The following is a 22,733-nucleotide window of genomic DNA, read 5'->3' on the forward strand; positions in this document are numbered from 1 at the left end:
TGTATACAGTGAAAAAAAGGCTGCGATTGCTGAGCGAGTTATTCGCACGATTAAATCAATGATTTGGAAACAGTTTAGTTTCAACGGTACCTACAAATGGATTGATAATTTACAACAAGTTGTTATTGAATACAACAATAAAGTTCACAGAACAATAGGAATGAAACCAGTGGATGTTAAGAAGAAGCATGAAAAACTATTGTTAAACACTGTATACAATCACATTAAAATTGTCGATTTGGAAAGTCAAAAATTTCATATTGGTGATCATGTACGCATTTCAAAACATCGAGGAGTTTTTGACAAAAAATACAATCCAAATTGGTCTAATGAAATTTTCACTGTTTATAAAATAAAACTGGGAAACCCTATTACATATTATTTAAAAGACTATAAAGGTGAAGAAATTCTTGGGGGATTTTATAAGGACCAGTTACAAAAAGTTAAACATAAAGACAGTTATTTAGTTGAAAAGGTATTAAAGAGAAAGAAAAATAAAATTTTTGTCAAGTGGTTAGGTTTTGATAGTTCTCACAACTCATGGATAGATAAAAGTGACGCAATATAATAAAGAGGGGATAGAAAAATATGTAAAAGACGTTCCACTTGCAAGATTTTGTTTGTTGTTAGAGAATATCGAGAGAGTGAAAACATGTTCATTGTGGATATCCAAGGTTTCTCTTTTCCTGGGGAAGATGTATTTCTTTGTAGGGAAATTGCTATTTTAGATCCTACTACTGAAAACATTATACACAGAATGGTTGTTTTACCAGTAACAGAAGCAATGATAAATAAGTCATATATAAAATGTATCGAACAACAATGTGTTCAAAACCATGGTTTAAATTGGCAATCTTGGCATTTTTGTGATACTCATCTAAAATATGAAGAAATTTCAAAATTTTTACACGACAACGTATTAGACGAAACAATATTGGTAAGAAATCATGAAACAAAAAAATATTTGGAAAAATTCATGGAAAATCGCATTGATTGTGTAGAAGATGAACCTAATATACTTTCCGATGAGACTATGAATCATATTTTTAAATCACATCCATGTTTTCAACATAACAATGAAAATTTACAATGTGCTCTAAACAATGTATTTAATATTCATTATTGGTATAAATATTGTAGAAAGTGTTGACAATAAAAAAATAAAAATTAAAAATAGTCTTTTATTAATAGATACACACAAGACATTTATTTTTAAATTGATACCAGACATGAAGCTTGTAAAACAAAAGACTACGCTTGATGTGGAGAATAATTTATTGGAACCAATTGAGAATAAGTTTAAAAAGCATGGAGTTTTGTTCCCTTCAACTATTCGATGTCTTATAGTTGGCCCTTCAAATTGTGGTAAGACCAATGTGATGATAAGTCTATTGGAACATGCTAATGGATTAAAATTTGAAAATGTGTATATTTACTCAAAATCATTAATGCAACCAAAGTACAAATATTTAGAAACTTTGCTAGAACCAATTAAAGGAATAGGATATTATACTTACAGTGGAAGTACGGATATAATGCACCCATCTGAAGCGAAGCCCCATTCAATTTTTATCTTTGATGATGTTGCTTGTGACAACCAAGATGTTATTCGAGAATACTTTAGCATGTCTCGACATTCTCAGGTGGATCCATTTTATTTGAGTCAGAGTTATGCAAAAATACCTAAACACCTTATAAGAGACAATGCAAATATTTTAATTGTATTCAAACAAGACGATTTAAACCTAAAACACATTTACAATGACCACGTCGGAACAGATATGACTTTTGAAGATTTAAAAAAAATATGTTCGATATGCTGGAAAGAGAATTATGGATTCTTATCAATTTTTAAAGACAGTGAAATAAAGAATGGTCGATATAGAAAAAAAATTGATCAATATTTTTTATTAGAATAAAAGTTGTAAGTAATAAATAAATAAAGAGATATTATTAAAAAGTATTTTATTATAATCTATAAAAATATATACACAGATATACATACAAAAATATTTTCCTCTCGCTCAATCTTCATTCCAATACCAACACATATCTGAAATAAAATATATACTAGTTACCTATTTTTTCTAGTGGGAAGCAGAAAGCACTTACTTGTTTATTATGTCCTTTGACTTAGAAAATGATCTATATTCAGATCATTCTCATCACATTCTTCTTCTATATGTACTATTGTACTTGGAGGAACCGTTCTTTGCTTCTTGCTTGATGTTGAGGCAAGAGCCTCATCCGGTGCCTCTTGTATGTATAGTGGTCTCTTCAACCCAAGTTGCTTTTGGACTTGTTGATGTCGCTCAAACTCTTCCAATTCATCGTCCAACAAGTTAAATCTGTATCGTTTTACGACATTCTCTAAAATTTGGAATTCTTGCTCTGTCTTTACTTTGGTCCTCATATACCGAACCGGAAGATTCCCAAATTTCTTTTTAAGACTTTTGCTATTGGGTGTATAGCTGAGACTCACAAATATTTTACTTCCCTTAAGAGACACCTCTTTGACACCATATCTAAAATTTAACGAAATTAAACAATCATAAATAAAAATGTTATTAAAATACGATCATTAGAATAAAAAATACATAGATAGAATATAGAACAAAGAAATTAGATAAATTAGTAAAATATCAAGAGGTAAAACAAAATAAAATAAAATTATTATAAATATTTAGATAAACAATAAAATCAAATGCAAATATGGTGAAATAAACAAGGAAAAAAGTGTATAAATAATAAACTCAATACTTACACAAACAATTCCTTTATAATAAGGAAAGCCGTTTCAATAGGAAAATGAACCGGATCTTCAGTTAAAATTACCAACTGACAGGGTACTGTTGCCATTCTTGATGTTGTTTGTTCACTGCTTGCTACTTACAATTGGATTAGTCTTAAACGACTGTCTGTATTTATAACAAGAAACTGAGAAAAAAAAACAATTTAACATTAAACTGACTTTGTAATTTTAAAACATTGCAAATAACTTATTTACATCAGAGTTAACCCTTTTGACCCATAAAAATGCAGTCACGTTGAACAACATCTTATTTGCGTCAGATTTAATCTTTTGACCCATAAAAATGCAGTCACATTGAATAACAACTTATCTGCATCAGATTTGATCTTTCTGACCTCTAAAAATACAATCACGTTTAATAACAACTAGTTTGCAGAATTATTGATAAATTTAAACTTTTTGATCCTAAAATATAATCACGTTGAATAACAAGTTACAGAAATACGTCAATTGATTTTTTTTTTTTACTGGATAAGTATAAATTGGAGAGCATCCTAATATTTGGGTTTTATTTGTGCATTCGAAAGTTACCAAGTTAAGTTGAACCAGTTACTAGTGAAAAAAAAATGAGTCAGCAAGTAGTCGATGAACTTTCCAACCAGATTGTAGAGAAGATGGAATCGGTAAGTAGATTAATTAAGAGAAAATCTGATTTACGAAACGTAATAAGATATTTGAAAAAACAAATTTTTATTTTGAATAAATGTTTAAAGAATAGGGTTTCTTGTGTTAAAAATTTTCACTGTATAGAAGCAAATTTAACTATTCTTAAAACATATCTTGAAAACTTTAAGAACAGACTAAATGCTAGAAAAACTCTTAAAAGGTGTTTATTGTGGCAGGATGTGGAATCTTGTTTTAATAGTAGAATAAAAACAGGGCTAATAGTCAATTTAAAATATAAAGAACCCAAAATATTTTTGGAAAAAGCTTTTAGGAGTTTTTCAATTCAAATTAGAAAAAGTTTGTTGTCGTGTCTTTTAAAAGTTAATTTGATTTTATATGGTGTTTTTATCAAACCACAAAATGGTGAAACCTCTATTAAACATTTTTCAACCAAAAATGTAACAATTGACCAAAATACAGACCTCAAGGATTGGTATAAAATTAATTGTATTAATGTGATTTTAAAAAAATTTGAGGAATTTCAAGAAAGAGATAGTGGTTGGGCACTATCACAGATTCTACATTTAAAAGTTAATATAAATAGGTATAATCCAATACTGAGTGGTATTTCCACCTATGTTAAATTACCTAAATATATAAGCAATACAAAGAGTGTAATTAACATTAAAAATTCTGATCCTTATTGTTTTCTCTGGTCAATTGTTGCAGCGTTACATCCTGCTAAAATCAATGTTACACGAACCTCATCTTATCCTCATTTTAGTAAGATATTAAAGTATCATAATATCAGTTTTCCCATTGACATAAAAGATATCCCTAAATTTGAAAATTTAAATAAACTTTCAATAAATGTTTTTACAACAAAAGGAACAGGAAAGGAAATTTTACCTTTGCTATTAAGTAAGACTAGTTTTTCTCCTCGTATTAATTTACTTTTAATTCATTCTCAAGATAATAGTACAAATAATAATAGTAGTGATGAGGATGATGGTCCTTTGTGTAGAAAAGATCTATTTCATTTTGCTTATATTAAAAATTTTTCAAGATTAGTAAATCAACAAGTTAAAAATGTTAGAAACAAAAAATGGTTTTGTGAAAGATGTTTTAATCATTTTAGTAATGATGCACTCTTACAAAATCATTTAGAGGACTGTATTAATTCAAATTCAGTTAAGATGGTTTTACCAACAGAAAAGAATAATATTATGAAATTTAAAAATTTTAAACATAAAGAACTTGTTCCTTTTGTTATTTATGCTGATCTAGAAAGTATTCTTATAAAATGCATTGACAATAACAATGATCCTAATATAAAAACTTATTTGTCTCAAAAGCATGAAGCTTTTAGTATAGCTTATTATTTTAAATCGTCTTATAATGATTCCTTATCATACTATAAATCATTTACCGGTCACGACTGTCTTGTGTGGTTTGTAAGAGAACTTGAAAAGATAGCAAAGAGAATAACTAGAGAAAATTTATTGCAAAAATTCAACAAGTTAGGTCCATTAACTGATAAAGAAAGACATGATTTTAATTTGAGTTTTGTTTGTCATATTTGCACTAAACCTATAGTCGATCCATTGGATAAAGTTAGAGATCATTGTCATATTACAGGAAAATTTCGAGGAGCTGCTCATAGATCTTGTAATGCTAATTATCAAAATACACATACAATTCCGATTGCATTTCATAATCTCTCTGGCTATGACGCCCATTTTTTAATTAAAAGCCTTAATAATAACGTTAAAGGTAATATATCACTACTTCCTCTAAACAAAGAGAGGTATATATCATTTACCAAATACATTCAAAATACAAATATTAATTTTAGGTTTATAGATTCGTTTCGATTTATGTCTGATTCATTAGATAAACTTTCCTGTAATCTAGATGATGATCAAAAACAAATAACGAGAAGGTACTTTGAAGATGATTTTAAATTTAATTTAGTTAAACGAAAAGGTGTTTTCCCATATGAATACCTCGATAATTGGGAAAAGTTGCAAGATACTTGCTTGCCACCTATTGATAGTTTCTTTAGTAAAATTAATAATGAAGGAATAACTCATGAGGATTATCAACACGCATGCACTGTTTGGAACACGTTTGAGATAAAAAACTTGCAAGAGTACGCGGAATTATATTTAAAAACTGACGTATTACTTTTAAGTGATATTTTTGAAAACTTTAGACTGATGTGTTTAAAAACATACGGTTTAGATAGTTTGCATTATTTTACTTTACCAGGGTTAGCATTTGATGCCATGTTAAAAGTAACAAATGTAGAATTAGAGCTTTTAACAGATATCGAAATGGTTTTGTTCTTTGAAAAAGCAAAACGAGGAGGAGTGTCACAATGTAGTAACAGATATGCAGAAGCGAACAATAAGTACATGGGTGATAAATATAATCCTGGTAAAGAGACCTCTTATACAATGTACTTTGATGTGAACAATCTATATGGTTCAGCTATGAGTTATTTCCTTCCTTATGGAGGATTTGAATGGATACCCTTAAATGATATTTACAATTACAATATATTAAATTGTCCCAATGATAGTGAATACGGATACATGCTGGAAGTGGACCTTGAGTATCCAAAAGAACTTTTTAATTCACACAAAGATTTGCCATTGTGTCCAGAACACATAACTCCACCAACTTCTAATTCTACCATTAAAAAACTCTTAACGACATTGTATGATAAAAAGAAGTATGTTTTTTATTATATGTATTTAAAACAAGTTATTAGCTTGGGACTGAAGCTTGCTAAGATTCATCGATGCCTAAAATTTAAACAATCACCTTGGTTAAAGAAATATATTGACTTAAACATTGAATTGAGAAAGGAGAGCAAAAATGAATTTGAAAAAAATTTATTCAAACTTTTTATAAACGCTCCGTATGGCAAAAGTATAGAGAATGTACGTAAATATAAGGATATTAAAATTGTAAACAAACTGGGTGGTAACTACGGTGCTAACTATTACATTTCCCAACCGAATTTTCATAGTTGTACCATATTTGATGAAAATATGGTAATAATTGAAATGCAAAAACAGAAAATTAATTTTAACAAACCTATTTACATTGGGATGTGTATTTTAGATATTTCGAAAACAATTTTGTATGACTTCCATTATAATTATATTAAAAAAAAATTTCAAGATAAAGCCAAGTTATTATACACGGACACTGATAGTTTAATATATCAGTTTTTTGTTGATGATATATATGCTCATATTAAAGAGGATATTCATAAGTTTGACACATCAGAGTACACTGAAAATAATGTCTATAACATTCCCTTAAGGAATAAAAAAGTATTGGGCTTGATGAAAGATGAAAACAAAGGTCAAATTATGACACATTTTATAGGATTGCGCTCAAAAATGTACACGATAAAAACTTTAAATCAGGATCAGGAAATTAAAAAAGCAAAAGGAATTAAGAAATCAGCTTTAAAGGAACTAACTTATGAAGATTATTATAAAAGTTTATTTAAAAAAACAATTGTAGAGGTTTCCCAAAATTCTATTGTCTCCAAAAAACATGACGTCTATACAATAACTCAAAGAAAAGTTGCACTTAGTCCATATGATGATAAAAGAATGGTTAATTTTTTAAGCACTGACACTTTACCATGGGGTTTCAATGATAAATAATTCTTAAATACGTTTGATAGTAAAAAAGTTCCTTATTCTTTATTTATTATTTTGGTAATAAATAAAAGTTTGTTTTTTAAATTATCTTTCTATTTTTGTACATCAGGTTTTCTTTAACCGATTAATCTACAAATTAAAATGGGTCCTCTATGGTGTGGTAAGTTATTTCACATATAACTTAAAAAATATATCGGTAATTAAAGCTGTTTTTTTTCTTTAGAAAAGTAAATTGTCATGGGAAAAAGTTTTTACCGACCAAAAAAGATTTATAAAATTACAATCGAATACAAGAAGAAAAATAATACCATACACCCAACCTACTACTTCTATCATCAAAATGTATGGAACGTTATGGTGTGAAAACTGTAAAAAATTCTTTTGTTTTTGTCAAACTTCTTTAGAGATGCATGGAGCCATATTACCTGACTTGTATTGTTTCGAAACCATGCCTAAATCATAACACACAAAGGTAGTAGTATTTGTAAAACAAATATTTCTTAATTAATTCTTTTTATGTTTCAGCCTTTAGACCATGTAATTCCAAAGAACCGCGAATCCCTCCAGAAGATCAGGGATGGAATCGTATCCAATGAAGTGGCCAGGTACAAGGACCGGTACGATTCCCAAATATTACGGGGTCATTCTTCACATCATAATAACTTGGTGAGAGCGAGTTACATGGATTCTGTGACGAGGGACTATTATCGACAGGTTAAGAAAAATATACATTATAACAGTAGAGTGTATATTTTTAATCAGATAAATAACTTGTTTCAAAACAAATAAAATTTATAGTATCAATCCAATATTGTTTTATTTACATCTACCCACATATATCATTAAAATATATATATACACAATAAAGCATTTATGTGATACATAGTTATTTTTCCTTTTCCTACAAGTTTCAAAAGTAAAGACTAGGCAGGCTAGGCTAGGCAGGCTATACAGATATATCTAAGCATCGTACACAAAAAAAAATTTGACGCAACAACACCTAAAATATTTCCAAGTCTCAATACAAAATTTATTTTTTCGATCACCCTGTACAAATTTAACGAAAAGAAGAGGAGATGAAGCGATAAGTGATGAGTTTTGCACTCGACATACAAGGTGGTCCACTCAAAGACACCCCCTCTGGTCATTGTCGACCGATTCTTTTACTTCTTCAGGACAGGTAAGACAAAGAAGAGACAAGTGTAAAAACATACAGGTAACGTAGGTGACAATTCTTCGGCTGAGAAGAAGAGATCTAGAGATAAGCGACTAGTTCTTACGACCCTCTGGTCATTGTCGATCACTTCTTCGGGAGAGAAGAAGAAGAGATCAAGCGATAAGCGACCAGTTCTTACAACCCTCTGGTCATTGTCGATCACTTCTTGTACTTCTTGTACACCCCCAAGGTCAAATCATGGCATCGATACCTTCGCATCGGAGACCCTGATGGACAGGTTACCAAAGTGATTCAGGACCCCGCTTCCTTATCTACTGACGATATTTTCTTTGTGACAGATCTCCATGTCGAAGGTAACTGGATGCCGTCATCTCTTTTATTGAGACAATTTGGCCTTTTTACAATTTCTATGACTTCTCGGATAATTCTTGGTTTTAGAAGCTGATGAGGGCTATGGTTCTGGAGTTTTCAAAATCAATTTTGTGACCTGTATGATGATGGTGTTGACTTAGATCTAAAATTGAATCGGAATTGCGAACAGAAGTGGAATGTTCATAAATCCTATTTTGGATGTTACGATTTGTTTGTCCTCTATAAGATCGGGGCAGTCTGTACAAGGAATTTCATAAACTTCGTGTTGATCATTGGGAATGGTGTCTTTGATTGATCGGTATGAAAGTTTTTGTTGGGGTATAAATATTGTCTGTATTCCTTTCGTATGATGAGGGTCTGAGTCTTTGGGTTAAGATCGAGTGGAAGATTGTTGTCTGTGGATGCTCCTACTGATGTGATTTTCACGGTAACCATTTCGGATGAGGGATGAGGACTTGTTTTAAACTAGAGAGCTCAGTAGGTCTCCAAATCAATACACTTGCCATGATGCAAGTAGATCAAGTGTCGAAAAACATGGATACTGTTTTTAAATTAATATTACCTGATCGCCATGTGATGTAATGTTATATTGAATATATTAAAATATATTTTGAGGCATAACGACTAGAAAAAACTTACTTTTTAACATTATGTTATTTTATTATGTGGATGATTAAAAAAGTGTTAATGAGAAGATTAATAAAATCTAATCTTTTTAGTACAGAATAACTATTTACCATCTTAGCAGTAGATATACATAAAATGTATCAAACATTACTTACGCTTATTGTTACTCGAATTTGCCGGCGATATATCTCTTCTCTTCTTCTTGCTCTTCTTCTTTTCTTTCGGGATCATCATTTCTCTACTATCACCCATGCCCATTTCGGAGTCTCCGTGTCTTTTCTTCTTTGATTTTGATTTTTTTAGTGAAGAAGTCATTATATCATCGGCATCTCTTCCACTATGTGCTGCTTGCATCGTATTGTACGCATTCATTTCATCTGTGTCCATCTGAGCATACTCTTTTCGTTTTCTGTAATGTTTTCGTTCCTCAGGACTGAGAAGTTCCAAGTTACCTAACAAATAGTAAATAATTAAAATAAAAAAATATAAGATACAATATTCAAATTCATAGCTTTTAATAGATTTTAATTCATATATTTTAATACTCTACAGGAAAGAGTCCCAGTTAAATTCGCTCCGGCCATATATTTCTTAGAAAATATAGTTTAAAAATGCCTTTAGTAAGTACACAATTTCTCAAAATTTGTAGATACCTAACTACAAAACTACTTCTAACTTAAAATTTTATAATGATATTTTACTCAAGTATTATGATGTTGGAGCTCATATTTCCTTGATTAATATTTGATTTGGTTTTTCTGTGTCAGAAATTGCAAGTGATATATTTCTTAGAAAATTTTAGTAATACGACATGAAATTTTATGTTAAGAAATAGGGGTGGTGCGTATCTGAATATTATTACTTTAGTTACGGTTTGAATGTCTTTAGTCCATTATGGAGATTTTTGAAATAAGTGAAATTGGGGCAAGTCTATGCTTGCTAATAATATCAAACGTTGGCAGTGTGTAGAAAGAAGTTGCAAACCATTTGGTATAGTCCTAAATATTTATAACAGTGTTGTTGAATTGTTGAACCACAACCATGGAAGTTTATCAGAAACATTGTTAAACGTAGGTGAGTGTTTTGCTTTAGACTTTAATGAGATATTACCAGCACAACACCAAGCCATCCAAGAATTTACTGACTACTTGGTAGACAACTATATTTCTGAACAGGCAGAATTTCCTCCTAAGATATGGGCGGAAAACAATTCATCACTTGAACGTAGAACCAATGCCTGTGAAAGTTTCCATTTTAAATTTCATTCTTTATTTTACAATACGCATCATAATATAGTTTAATTTTTAGGAATTTTAAAAGATATTTAATGTTGCACTTAAATAAAAACACAAAGTTCTGTGAAACCAAAAAAGTACACCGAAAAGAACTTCAAGAGCGTTAAAAATTTGTTGATCACAACATAGCGCAATTAAAGCAAAATCAAATAAGTTGATTTGATTTTGTCAAAATATCTATGACAGATTATGTTATAACCAACAGAGTTATACATCTATCAAAAATAATTTACGTAAGATGCCTCAACTCAGCAGATGTAGGTAGCGACCATAGCCTAGTATTATGTAAAATAAGAATCATCAAATGAAATATTAGAAAACGATAAAATCATGAAAAGCTGGGAAAAATTCAAAAATAACATAATTAATACAGCAACAGAATCACTTGGAGAAAGGAAAGTAACGAATATTAACATATCAAAAAAGAAAACCCCATGGTTTAGAGAGGACGTAAAGAGAAAATGTGAAGAAAAGAAGAAACCAAGGCTTTCTCTTAGTATATTTTGAATAGGTTTGTAGATGTGTAACAACCCTGCAGGAGGCTTTTTGTTGTGGTGAAGTCTCCTATGATTCTTGTTTCCATTTTAATGGACACTTTATTTTCTTTATACAGAGCTTTTGTAGCTTTTATGAGTTCCGTCTGTTTTTCTAATTTGTATATTGCCTCCCATAGTTCTGACCTTGGTACAGAGTCATACGCCTTTCTCAGGTCCACAAATGTATATCTCTATTTTCTGTTTTTTTCTTTTCCAACAGTTGTTCCAGTATGTATATATGGTCTATGCATGATCTTCCTGCCGTGATGCCTGCCTGATCCTCCCCGATTTTGCATTTTATCGCTTGCTCCTTTTTTTCTCGCAGTATCTTCCCATATAATCTTTCTATTGATGATATTGCGCTTATTCCTCCGCAGTTTTCGCATCGCTTTCTACCTCCCTTCTTAAATATAGATGTCATATATGCCGCCGTCCATTCCTTTGGGAGCCGTTCTCCATTTATGGCTTTCTGAAATATCCATTTTATCATCCGGTGTAATTTTTTTGAGCCGATACTCTATAAGCTTAGGTGAGATGCCTCCAGGTTCCGGTGCTTTCTTATTTTTGATCGCTTTTATTGCCTTTTTCATTTCCCTATCTGTTATTTCTATTTCTTGTTGTGGGGATCTGCTTCGTCTTCGCCTGTTTTCTTTTCCAATGAATTGTGGTCTTTGTTCTGTTAACAGTTCCTTGTAATTGTCTTTTCATTCTTTGTCCTGTATATTTTCTAATTTAATTTTTTCTTTTGAGTTTTGTTTCAATCCTCTCAGTACTTTCCACGACTCCGAAGTTCTTGTACCTCCTATGTATATTTTAATATTTAAGCAGATTCTTTCCCATTCTTCATTCTTTTGTTGTGTTATTTGTTTTTTCACTTCTCTATCTTTTTCCCTATATTCTTTATAAACTTCATCGTTGTTTGTAGTCAGCCATTTTCTGTATAGTTGATTTTTTTCTTCAATTATTCTTTTTGTTGTTTAATTTATTTCATAATAGTGCTGTTTATTTATTATATGTTCTTGTTCTCAAAGTGATTCGAATGCTGTTTGTTTTATACTCGCCTTTATATGCTCGTATATTTCTTCGATATTGCCGTATCTGAATTCTATTAATTTTTGTTTAGTTCTCTTATGTGATTAAAAAGTAAGATTCGGCGAAATTTTAATCCGCCTCGTCTTGAGACTTTTACAAAACTTGTCTATTTTTCATAGACTTGTATTTTGAGTGTACATAACCCAAAAATGCATTTGTTTTTCGAAAAAGTGTATAACTTCTTTTTGGATATGGCTGCAGGTCTATTTTTTTATTTTCTGTATTAAACCAAAAAATTATTTTTTTGATTTTTATTTTAATTTTTTCGTAGCCATCTTTTGCCACCTTCAAAAAGTCAGAAAACTGTTTTTAAGGGTTTTTCTAAATTTTTCTCATTATATGCACTTCAAAATAGATCAAATCAAAGTTTTTTTTTATAGGTTTTATATTGACTGACTCTTTGAGACATTCAAAAATTATGCGAAACTACTTTAAACCGGAAAAAACCATGTTTTTTCGTGGTTTTTAAGGGTTTTGCAGGTTAATCACATTATTTAAGATCGATACAACCTGAATGTCTTCAATTCATATTTAAACTATTTGGAAAATAATATTTTCAGGCCTCAAAGAAGCTAATATAACCATCGTTTATACGAAAAACCAGGTTTTCAACCGTTATTCGGGGATTTTTACCGGATTGTAAAATCCTGGCTCATGTTATATTATGTAGAAAGGTAAAAATAAGTTGGGTAAATTCAGTTAAGTTTTCATTTCAATTTTGAACAAATTTTCGTTTCAATTTCAGTTCCCTGAAAAAACATGGTCTATAGAGGTTTAAAGTTGCTTTAAATTATATATGACTTATAAAAAAAAGTTTTTTGGGTTTTAGAACGTGGCTTACGGAAAATCTGGAAAAAATTAGAAATGTAGATTTGATAAAATACACAAAATAAAAAAAATACACCTGCAGCTATGTCAAAAATTAGGTTATGTACAGCTGCGATCACTGAATAGTTTACACCTTCATTTTTAAATTTTTATACTGTAAAATTGTAGTGTCGTCCGGATTTGCTCAGTGTCAAAGCGCTTGTCTAAAATTGCGCATGTATTAAACAATAAAATAATAAGCTATTAAACACGTCCAAAATGTCCAGAATGTATTTAAATAACGCGTCAAGAACAAGAACTATTGAAAAACTCGATGAAGGTTGGTTACTAATGCAAGTTGCTGCAGAACTGTACGTGAGCCATATGTGTATATTAAAGATGAAACAAAAATTGGACCATTTTCATTCTTTAGCACGGTTGAGTGGCTCAAGAGGGCAGAAGATCTCCACAGAACAACATTATGAGGTGTTAGTGGATTATCTGAGAGAGACTCCTTTTGTCACAGCTCAAAAAGCTAGCGAAAAGACAGCGTTTCCAGACAGAATTCGCACTGAGCGTAAAGGATTAACGCAAGTGAATTGATAAATTGTGTAGCTGCAAGGAAACCTTGTTTGACTGAGGATAACAAGTAATAAACCGTGAAGAAAACTTTTGGTCTAACGTTGTCTTTTTCGATTAAAAAGCATTTCAGTCATACAGCAATGATCAAGAGTTTATAGGCAGATAAATCATAGGTTTGATGAACGGTGTACTCATAATTTAAGAACTAGTAGAGAATTCTCTTTCAACGTATGGGAATGGATAAGTGCTGAACTGATGGATACAAACATATTCTTAATAATATAATGCTGCCATCAGTAATTCAGAGATTTCCCTTCTGCCCTTCTCCCCAATAATTCCCAAGACCTTAACCCCATCTAAAATATCTGGGCAGCGTTGACAAAGAAATTAAATGAAAGAAAACTTGGGCCACGGAATAGAATTGAAAAATATTATTTGTGGTACTTTTTATCATTATTTAATATAAAATAGATTTAAAATAAAATGGATATTTTTACCCCTTCTTCTTCTTCCTTCTTGTATGTAGGCTTTAAAGCCTGTGTCTTCTTCAATAATAGCCTCCTAAATTGTTTAAATTGTCGCACTATCTTTTTCTTGGTTCGCCAATACTTCTTCATCCATTTGGTGACTTATCTCATGCTATTCGTACTATACTATCCTCTGCCATTCTACTAATGTGTTCGTTCCACTCCTGTTTCCGTTTTGTCACCCATCCATTTATGTCTTCTATATTGCATGCTCTTCTTATGTTTTCGCTTCTATGCCGATCCAACAGACTTTTCCCTGATATTCTTCGAAGTATTTTCATCTCTGATGTTTCTAGTACCCGGCTCGTTTTAGATGTGTCAGGTCTTGTCTCCACCGTGTATTTTAATATAGGTCTAATTGTTGCTTTATAGATTCTTATTTTTGTGTCTTGTCTTAAGTGTTTGTTCTTCTAGATTGTGTAATTAAGAGATCCCGCCGCGTTTCTTGCTTTTAAGCTTTGTTGTCGTACTTCTTCTTCAACATCTCCGTAACTAGTTATATTTAGTACCAGATATCTAAATCTTGCTCCCTGCTTTATTATTTTCCCTTAAATTTCGATTTTACATCATAGTGGGTATTTAGATGTTGTCATATATTTGGTTTTTTCTGCTGATTGGCTGTTGTACTAAAGATGTGTCTTAATATTTGGAGCTGGTCTTCTGTATTGGCAATTATGCGGCGTCGCACAGAGTGCTATTTTACATAAAAAGCTGGCTAAAACGAAAATTTCAAAAACCAGCATTTCGGGCTGATTCTTGTGCCTAAAGCAGGTATAACGTCATCTGGAACTATCCCCTCTCCTAATAACCTAACCAAACAAATTTGACAGCTGTCACTTTGTAACACGTTTTAACTTCGTTTATTTATGAGATTTTACTACACTTTTTTGTACGATTTGCGATTTCTTTATTTTTATAATTCAAGTGATATTTGTGAAAGGGGCAGTTATGAATATGCGATAGGAAGGTAAGAACTCAATATTGAATTATTTTTTAAAATTTCACCCTTGTTTTTAGTTAATCTCTCTCATCGATACTGCATAAGAGTTATTTCATAATAAAGACTAGACTATCTACTTTCATAAACAGTTTTCACAGGTTTCACAAGTTTTCATAAAATTAAATAAAAACGAAAATACTGTAAGTAAGTACAAGCTCATTTATGAATTGGTTATTAAACACAATGCATTCAAATGTACAAAAATATTTGAAAAAATAGCACTTATGTTTTTTGAGCTGCACTTTGAATTTAATATACCTTGAACCTTTTAGTACTTCCGTTTATACTGGAAGTAACCGTTATTTTGGTTAATTTTATAATTCAAGGGATGCTATTTATATAGGTATATATTGAATTCAAATTTTATACCTGAAAATCATTGAATATCTCTTCCGCATGGTTTCAATAATAAAACTGACGTTAATAATGTATTTTAAATACAATAAATAGAATATTATTATCTCTTGTGCCATTAAGATTAATTGTACAAAAAAGTTATTTTGTAGACCAATTAGGATGAGATATGTCAAAGAAAGTAGGGACATTTCCAATGAGGAAGTAAAATACATTGAGAAGCAGACTAAAAATTTGCAAGGGACAATTATATCAGAAAATATAAATATTAAAATATTAAAAAGTGGGTGGAAAGGTTTGCAATGCAGTCACAGACACTGCATCCACACTGCGCTGCTATATTTGTAGTAAAACTTTGAAAGCTTTCAATAATTTGGATATAGAAGAAAGTGAAGATCCGAAAACGTTCAAGTTTGAATTATCAATATTACATGCTCGAATAAGATTTTTGGAATTCCTTCTACATTTGTCCTATACAGTAAAAGCATAAGGTAAACTACGTCGTGTTAATTCGAAAAATGACAAGGAAAAAATATAATCTGCAAAAGAAGAAATTCAAAAGAAATTTTAGGAAAAAAATGGGATTGCTAGTGGGTAAATCAAAAGCTGGGTTTGGAAAATGACGGAAATACATCCTGCAGATTTTTCACCGATATCAACGAAGCAGCCGCAATCACGGGAATTGATATTCAGCTATTGAAAGGTTTAAAATAATATTAGAAGTATTATCTTCAGGCTTTCACATAGTTGTGGAGAAATTTGCCAGATATACAATGGACAATGCAAAATATTACGTGCAGTATGCCTGGCAACCTATATCCCCAAAAGTTCAAAAAATTGTGATACATGCCCCGAGTATAATATCCCACGCTCTTTTGTCGATTGGGCAATTATCAAACGAAAAATCAGCAGAAGCACTAAATACGCACTTTTTCCAGTACCTATAGGGAGAGTTTTTGTAGAACATTTTCCCGAAAGTAATGCAATAAGGACGAGATAAATACGCCCTTGGTGACTTCAGCTACCTTAGCAGCATTAGACAGAATGATTAGCGGACAAAAAAAACATTTTCCAAAGAAGCTTTAGAATTTTAACAATGCGAAACATCGGAAGATGAATCTCAAAATAATGAAACAAGTGAATAAACCTCAGAAAATAAATAAATAAATAAATATATTTTTTGACGTGACAACGTCTTAAATTAGGTTGTGGCTCGGAGTCATTTAAGAAAAAGTGTAACGCCCGCTCACGTCTGTTACAGTGAGTCGCCGAACGAGAGAGAGGCCCGCCGGACCGGCGAATGCCTTGCGTCTCTCTCCCACTCAAACATGATCGGTCCGCTGCGCGCGGCACTAGAGAATTAGGCGCGTTGAATCGCTAAAGTTGAAAATCGTTGAAAGTATCGTCAGCTGTGTCTGTAGTGAAAATATGGAGTGCTTAGATTCGTCATTTACAACAACTACAACAATAAAGGTAAATAATTGTACACTAATATTTCATTATCGTAAACTATGATTGATTGATTAATTGTTAGATTGACACAAAAGTTGAGAAACTGAGTTTATAGGTTATGTCATACTATTAACAAATGTTGATAGTGTTAAGTAAATTATTAGTTTAAATCACTCTGCAATCAATCGTAATTCAGTCGATTGAGAAGAAACAGCGCGTATTGCTAGTCAAACATTTAAAATATCAAATTATAACTTCTAACCTGTCAAAACAGGGCGACCAAACAAACGAACTAAACCGACCAATCACCACGCGCGGAGTTAGAATTTAACTGTGTTTAGCAAGAATTTCAAATTCCAATTTTAGTAAATGTTTTAATTTTCAACTTTACCATTTACATTTACAAATTTTAATTAATTTCAAATTTATTTAGCAAAAATTTGAACCTTCGATCTGAATAAGTGTTTTGATTTTCAAATTGATTCTTTAAAATTAAAAATATTAAAATATATATAATCAGAAGTGAACGTCACATAACATTATCTGTACTTATTATTATTTAATATGTAGGCAAATACATGTGACCATACTTGGTAGACACAATTGGAAATAGTAATTTTTTATAACTGAAAAAAATAAATATATAAAATACTGGTAGCAAACAATAACTTCAATGATCGATATCTCCGCAACTAATTGATATATCGAAAAAATTTTCAAATAAATTTTGTAGAAAATAATAAGATCAATAATATAATATAAAATAAACAATATATAAAATAAATAATATATAAAATAATATATAAAAATATAATATATAAAATATAAATAATATATAAAATACCTAATAAATCGGTAATGCAATTCTTATTTTCATTCAATTCCTTGTTCCTATTGTGCAATTTAATAATATTCATATCAATGAATATTCTACCGAGAAAAAGACGTTGTCACGTAAAATCTTCGCCCGTAAAACCGACTTTACAGGCAACCGATTTTTTTTGTATTCTTTTTTATATCTATATTCTATAAATTATGTAAATTTATTTATTATTACCATATATTATTTTTATCATTAGTATTGTTATTACTATTAGGTGTTTGTTATTAGTGGTAACATTATATTACAGAAAAAAACAACCAAACTCATTAAACGTAATGAAAATATTTTTGGCCAGCTTTTTATGTAAAATACCACTCTGTGCGTCGTCTGTCTAACATAATATTTGGATTTCTTTGTTTCCCATTCTGTAACCCTGACCTTTACGTACTGCTTGCATTATTTCGTCCATTAATATATTAAAGAGAAGTGGGCTTAACGAGTCATCCTGTCTGACTCCGCTTTGTACTGGTATACACTGTGATATTTTCCATTTATTCATTCGATTATGGAAGTAGATGTTTTCAATGGTTTGTATAATATTGATTGGTATGTTTCTTTTATACAGAGGGTGTAAAACGTCTTCGACTTGGATGCGGTCGAAAGCCTTTGTCAGGTCTATAAAACATAGATATGCTGGTTTATTGTACTCGATGGTCTCTTCTGTGATTTCTCTTAGTACAAATACGACGTCTAGGCAGGATCTTCCGGATCTGAATCCTTGTTGTTCATCTGATAAAGTTGTTAGTCTATTGATTTTGTTGGTTAGGACTTGTGGTAAGCTTAAGTGCGGTGTTTAGTTGTTGGGGTCTTCTTTATCTCCTTTCTTGAACATTGATATCATTATGTTTTAGAAGATATTTTTAGCCCAAACTCTCTTATTTTCGTTATTAACAACATAAGCCATCTTATCTAAAAAAAAACTTTTTTCTATAATTTCCATTTTGTTACATTTTGTAAAATATAATTATTTTATTTTATTTTTTTGATTTTAATCAACCTGTTTTGGGTCCGCCACTGGTAATTAACGGTTATTTTACCCCCGCAAAACCCCCGCAAAAACTCACAAAAACTCTTAAAAACCTTGAAAAACATGGTTTTTTGAGGGTTTAAAGATGATTTGCCCATTTTTGGAATGGCCTAAAGGACCAAGTTACATCAAATTATATATAACCTATAAAAAACCCTGATTTAATCATATTTTAAATTCTGTATACTGGAGAAAATACGCACAAAACTCCAAAAAACAGTTTTCTAGATTTTTGAAGGTGGCGCACCTGACAGAAAAACTGAAAAACATAATAAAAGAAATATAGTTTTTAATTAATACACAAAATGGAGAAAAAAAACTAGATCTGCAGCCATCTCCAAAAAAAGTTATACGCTTTTATCGAGAAAAAAATGCATTTTTACATTCAATGTTTATTGGATAATAGTATAATTCAAAGACATCAGAAAGATTTCTTCTTTTATGTCTTAACTTTTTAACTTCTTGGACTAATAAATAATCTGAATATTTGTGAAGAGTATTCAATGGGCGTTAAATGCATATAACATGAAGAATTCGCTATGTTTAGAATCAAAGCCACAATTATGATCATTATGATCCTCAAAATGTGTGACGTCACGTCATTGTGGTACGTAATAAAGGTTCAACACAATTTTGTTACCTGTTTTCAAACATTTTTTTACATTTACTTTTAATTATCGTTTTCTGAATAACTGACAGTTTTATAGGAACTCCTCAGTTATATTGTGATATATACGAAAGAACCCTAAATTAATTACGTTTTTATTTATGATAATTACAAAATCAACAGAACTGTGGAAATGTTCAGACCTAAAAAACTTTAATTGGAAAGGTTCTTTTATAAATGTGAAATGTATGAGTAAATACGCCCAATTTGGCTCTCCAAATATTTGTAATATTGACCAAATCCTCCCACGATACACCCACGTGAAGATATTCACCCTTTTGATTATTGGTTCCCGACGAAAATCGAGCTAGTCCCACACTGCTAGACACGTGAACGTTTGACATATGACCTTTCGAAATATTCCTCTTTATATGTAGGCACACCTTGAACCCCAACCTTTCTAAACAAATATTTAAATTTAACAAAATCAATTATTTTACGTTATAATGGCTTACCTGAAAGTTCCTCTGGCATTTTCTCGTCTTCATAAAAGCTGAGACTCTGAGGTCGCGAATCTGTAAAATGGGAATGTCTGTTTATATCCCTTCGCATTTCGGTCTCTATCAGAGATAAAATTTTTGAGTTGATCTGACTTTCACCGTCCACGGAGATTTCTCTACTTGGGGTGTGCATGCTAATATTTTCGTTTTTGTCTTCATATTTCGTATAAGTCCTATTGGACTCGGTTTCCGATAATTGGTAATCATTGTCACTGCTAGGATTAGAAATAACCGATTTGTGAACCTGTGCAACTATCTGTTCCTTCATGTCTTCTTTTTGTTTACGTTTTTTCGCCCTAGGAGATAAAATGCCGTTCATTTTCCACTATCCGATCGCGTATTTTCGTATCGATTATTACACCATTGGACACTCTTTGTTTGTATTAAGAACGGCGCGTTTGTATTCACCTGCTTTATTACAAACATTATTTACAACGACTTTACAATTAGTTACATATTTAGAATTAATTTACTACAAACTGTTGTGGCGCACAGGGTGGTTTGTCGCGGTTTGGTCTGGAAGGGAGTGAGGGAACGATTTGTAGGGGTGCAGGGCATTCAACTGGTGTTTGTATTGCGCATGCATGAACTAGATTTCATCGCAAGATTTTTTTAATACAAAGAGATGTACAGAGGGATGTTTTGATTGAGCATGTGACACACGATATCAAGATAGAGATGTTTATAAATATCTATGACGTCAGATGGTTTTGAAGTTCTTTGAATAGATACCTATTTTTATATTTATCCTGCCCTTTTATTACGGTACACTGGCTACACTAGAAGTTTTTTCTGAATTGTTCTTTATTGATTATAATTTCATTTAAAAATATAACATTGATTTTATTATTAATTTTTCATATCAACTATACGTTTCATACGATAATTAGGGACCTGATAATGAGTCAAAAAAATATGACTAAAAAGTTACTGAATTAGTTAATGACTAGGTAGAATTTGTATGATTTTCATTCTGAAATATATAAAAATTAAGCGGAAAATTATACAGGGCGTCCAGAAACTCTCCTGACAAACGAAAAGCAAAGATTTCTCAGATAATTTTAAGACGATTTAACCCAATTCAACCAGAACGCTTCTATTTAGAAAAACGAAAACTGTTACGATTATTTATACTCCAGAGTTGAATCGATTCCATTAATTGGGAATTTCTAGTACCGGTCATAGGCGTCCGTTTTGGGTAAGTCAATGGATATTTTACCGCATAACTTTTTGAAAAATCGACTTGAAAATTTTTAGTTTTTTCGTCATAAAAGTTAAATTAATAGGTACTTTAATTAATTTTATAAATTAACTTTTGTTTTAATAAATGCAGTACACAATTAGTAAAAGAAGTTTGAAAAAGCAAAAAATCAATTTGAAACAAAAACGAAAAACGAACTAAACTACGAGTAACACCAAAAGAACAAGTATCAAAGGTAGATAGTAACAAAAGATACTCAATGTGATGACTATTAGTCTCTATGCATAAATGTTTCATTTTGCTTAGAGAACGCCGAATTCTTGCAAAAATTCCAAAGTTATTTCTAAATTCGTTGCAAGCATCTTGTATCCTTAGCCAGAGTTGTGTACAATTTTGTACCGAAATGGAATAAACAAATGTTTTATATATCCTCAAATACAATAATCGCAAGGATTCAAATCCGGTGACCTTGCTGGCGAAGCAACTGGACCACCTTAGTTATTATCAAGAAAGTCTCGTACATTCCTGCTAAAGATGGCCGGACAGCCGTCATGTAGAAACCATAAGTTTTGCTGAATATTTAAAAGCACATCATTTAACAAATCAGGTAAAACATTTTGCAGAAAATGTAAATAATCAGCTCAGTTGCTATCAACAAGTCCTCGTAGACACTTTGTCTCAGGACCAGCAACCTCATGTAGTGTCGTACGTTGCCATGTTATCAATTCCACTGGTAACTTAAATATCTTAACAGATAAGATCGAATAATGTAATCTAAATTTAAACTAATAAAATTTAACGGGTTTTTACCCAAATATTTAGTGGCTCAAAACATGTACACCTAGAAACACTGATGATGGAATACAGATTCCGAAAACGTTTTGTGATATAGCCCGATTGGGTATTTTAATTATACACCTTTTATAAAGGATTTTAAATAATTTTTTTTAATTATTAGTTATCAAAAATAAAATAAAAATTTTGAATTTTTTTTGGCCAGGCTGTTATAAGGGAGTCTGTGGACATGGCCAGCCTATCTTGAACATTGGGATTTAATCCCAATAAAATTTGTTCGCATTCGGTATTAGTTAGTATTCGGGTTGTGATAGGGTTCAACGATTGTTCTGAGGATTTTTCTCCCAAAAGATCTGAGTTTTTTTTCCATTTGTCAGCGTCCATGTCTCGCACTCATGCATGAGCAATGATCTAATTAATCTTTTATATATCCCGATTTTTGATGTTCGTGTTAGACTCTTGGATTTAAAATAGTCGTGCCAAGGCTATACATACATGTGTTTGCTCCCTGAATTCTTCATTTTATCTCTACAGTGGTATGGTTATCTGCGGTGATTGTCGCTCCGAGATATTTAAAACTCTCTACTCTTTTAAAGTTATATGGGTCTATTGTTACATTTTATCTTGTCTCTTTTGCCTGGTAATCCACATATATTTGATTTTCTCTTTATTGATCCTTAGACCGTTTTTTTGCTTCTATCTATAATTTATTGAAAGTTTTCTTTACATTGGCGA

General features: G+C 31.1%; 2 protein-coding genes across 2 annotated transcripts in view; both read right to left on the reverse strand.

Moving 5' to 3' along the window:
• Positions 1-20,867, reverse strand: part of LOC140435594 (uncharacterized) — a 56,121-nt gene extending 35,254 nt beyond the window's left edge. Inside the window, exons 1-2 of the mRNA XM_072524340.1 lie at positions 19,958-20,867; positions 9,436-9,732 (exon numbers count right to left, since the gene is read on the reverse strand). Coding sequence (XP_072380441.1) covers positions 9,436-9,732; positions 19,958-20,321 — 661 coding nt within the window. The 5' untranslated portion in view covers positions 20,322-20,867. The remainder of the gene's footprint in view (positions 1-9,435; positions 9,733-19,957) is intronic.
• LOC140435593 (uncharacterized) lies at positions 1,570-3,227 on the reverse strand. Its single transcript, XM_072524339.1, has 3 exons — positions 2,765-3,227; positions 2,113-2,525; positions 1,570-2,053 (listed from the first exon to the last, which is right to left on the reverse strand). The coding sequence occupies exons 1-2, from the start codon at positions 2,857-2,859 to the stop codon at positions 2,120-2,122; spliced, it is 501 nt and encodes a 166-aa protein (XP_072380440.1). The 5' UTR covers positions 2,860-3,227; the 3' UTR covers positions 1,570-2,053; positions 2,113-2,119.
• Positions 20,868-22,733: the final 1,866 nt, after the last annotated feature.

This window comes from Diabrotica undecimpunctata, chromosome 3, assembly GCF_040954645.1.
Source record: "Diabrotica undecimpunctata isolate CICGRU chromosome 3, icDiaUnde3, whole genome shotgun sequence".
Taxonomy (NCBI): Eukaryota; Metazoa; Arthropoda; class Insecta; order Coleoptera; family Chrysomelidae; genus Diabrotica; species Diabrotica undecimpunctata.

Coding starts and splice junctions, on each gene's coding strand:
- LOC140435593 (XM_072524339.1), bottom strand. CDS start 2,859: ATGGCAACAGTACCCTGTCAGTTGGTAATTTTAACTGAAGATCCGGTT. Junction 2,526..2,764: donor ATTATAAAGGAATTGTTTGT/GTAAGTATTGAG, acceptor GTTAAATTTTAG/ATATGGTGTCAAAGAGGTGT.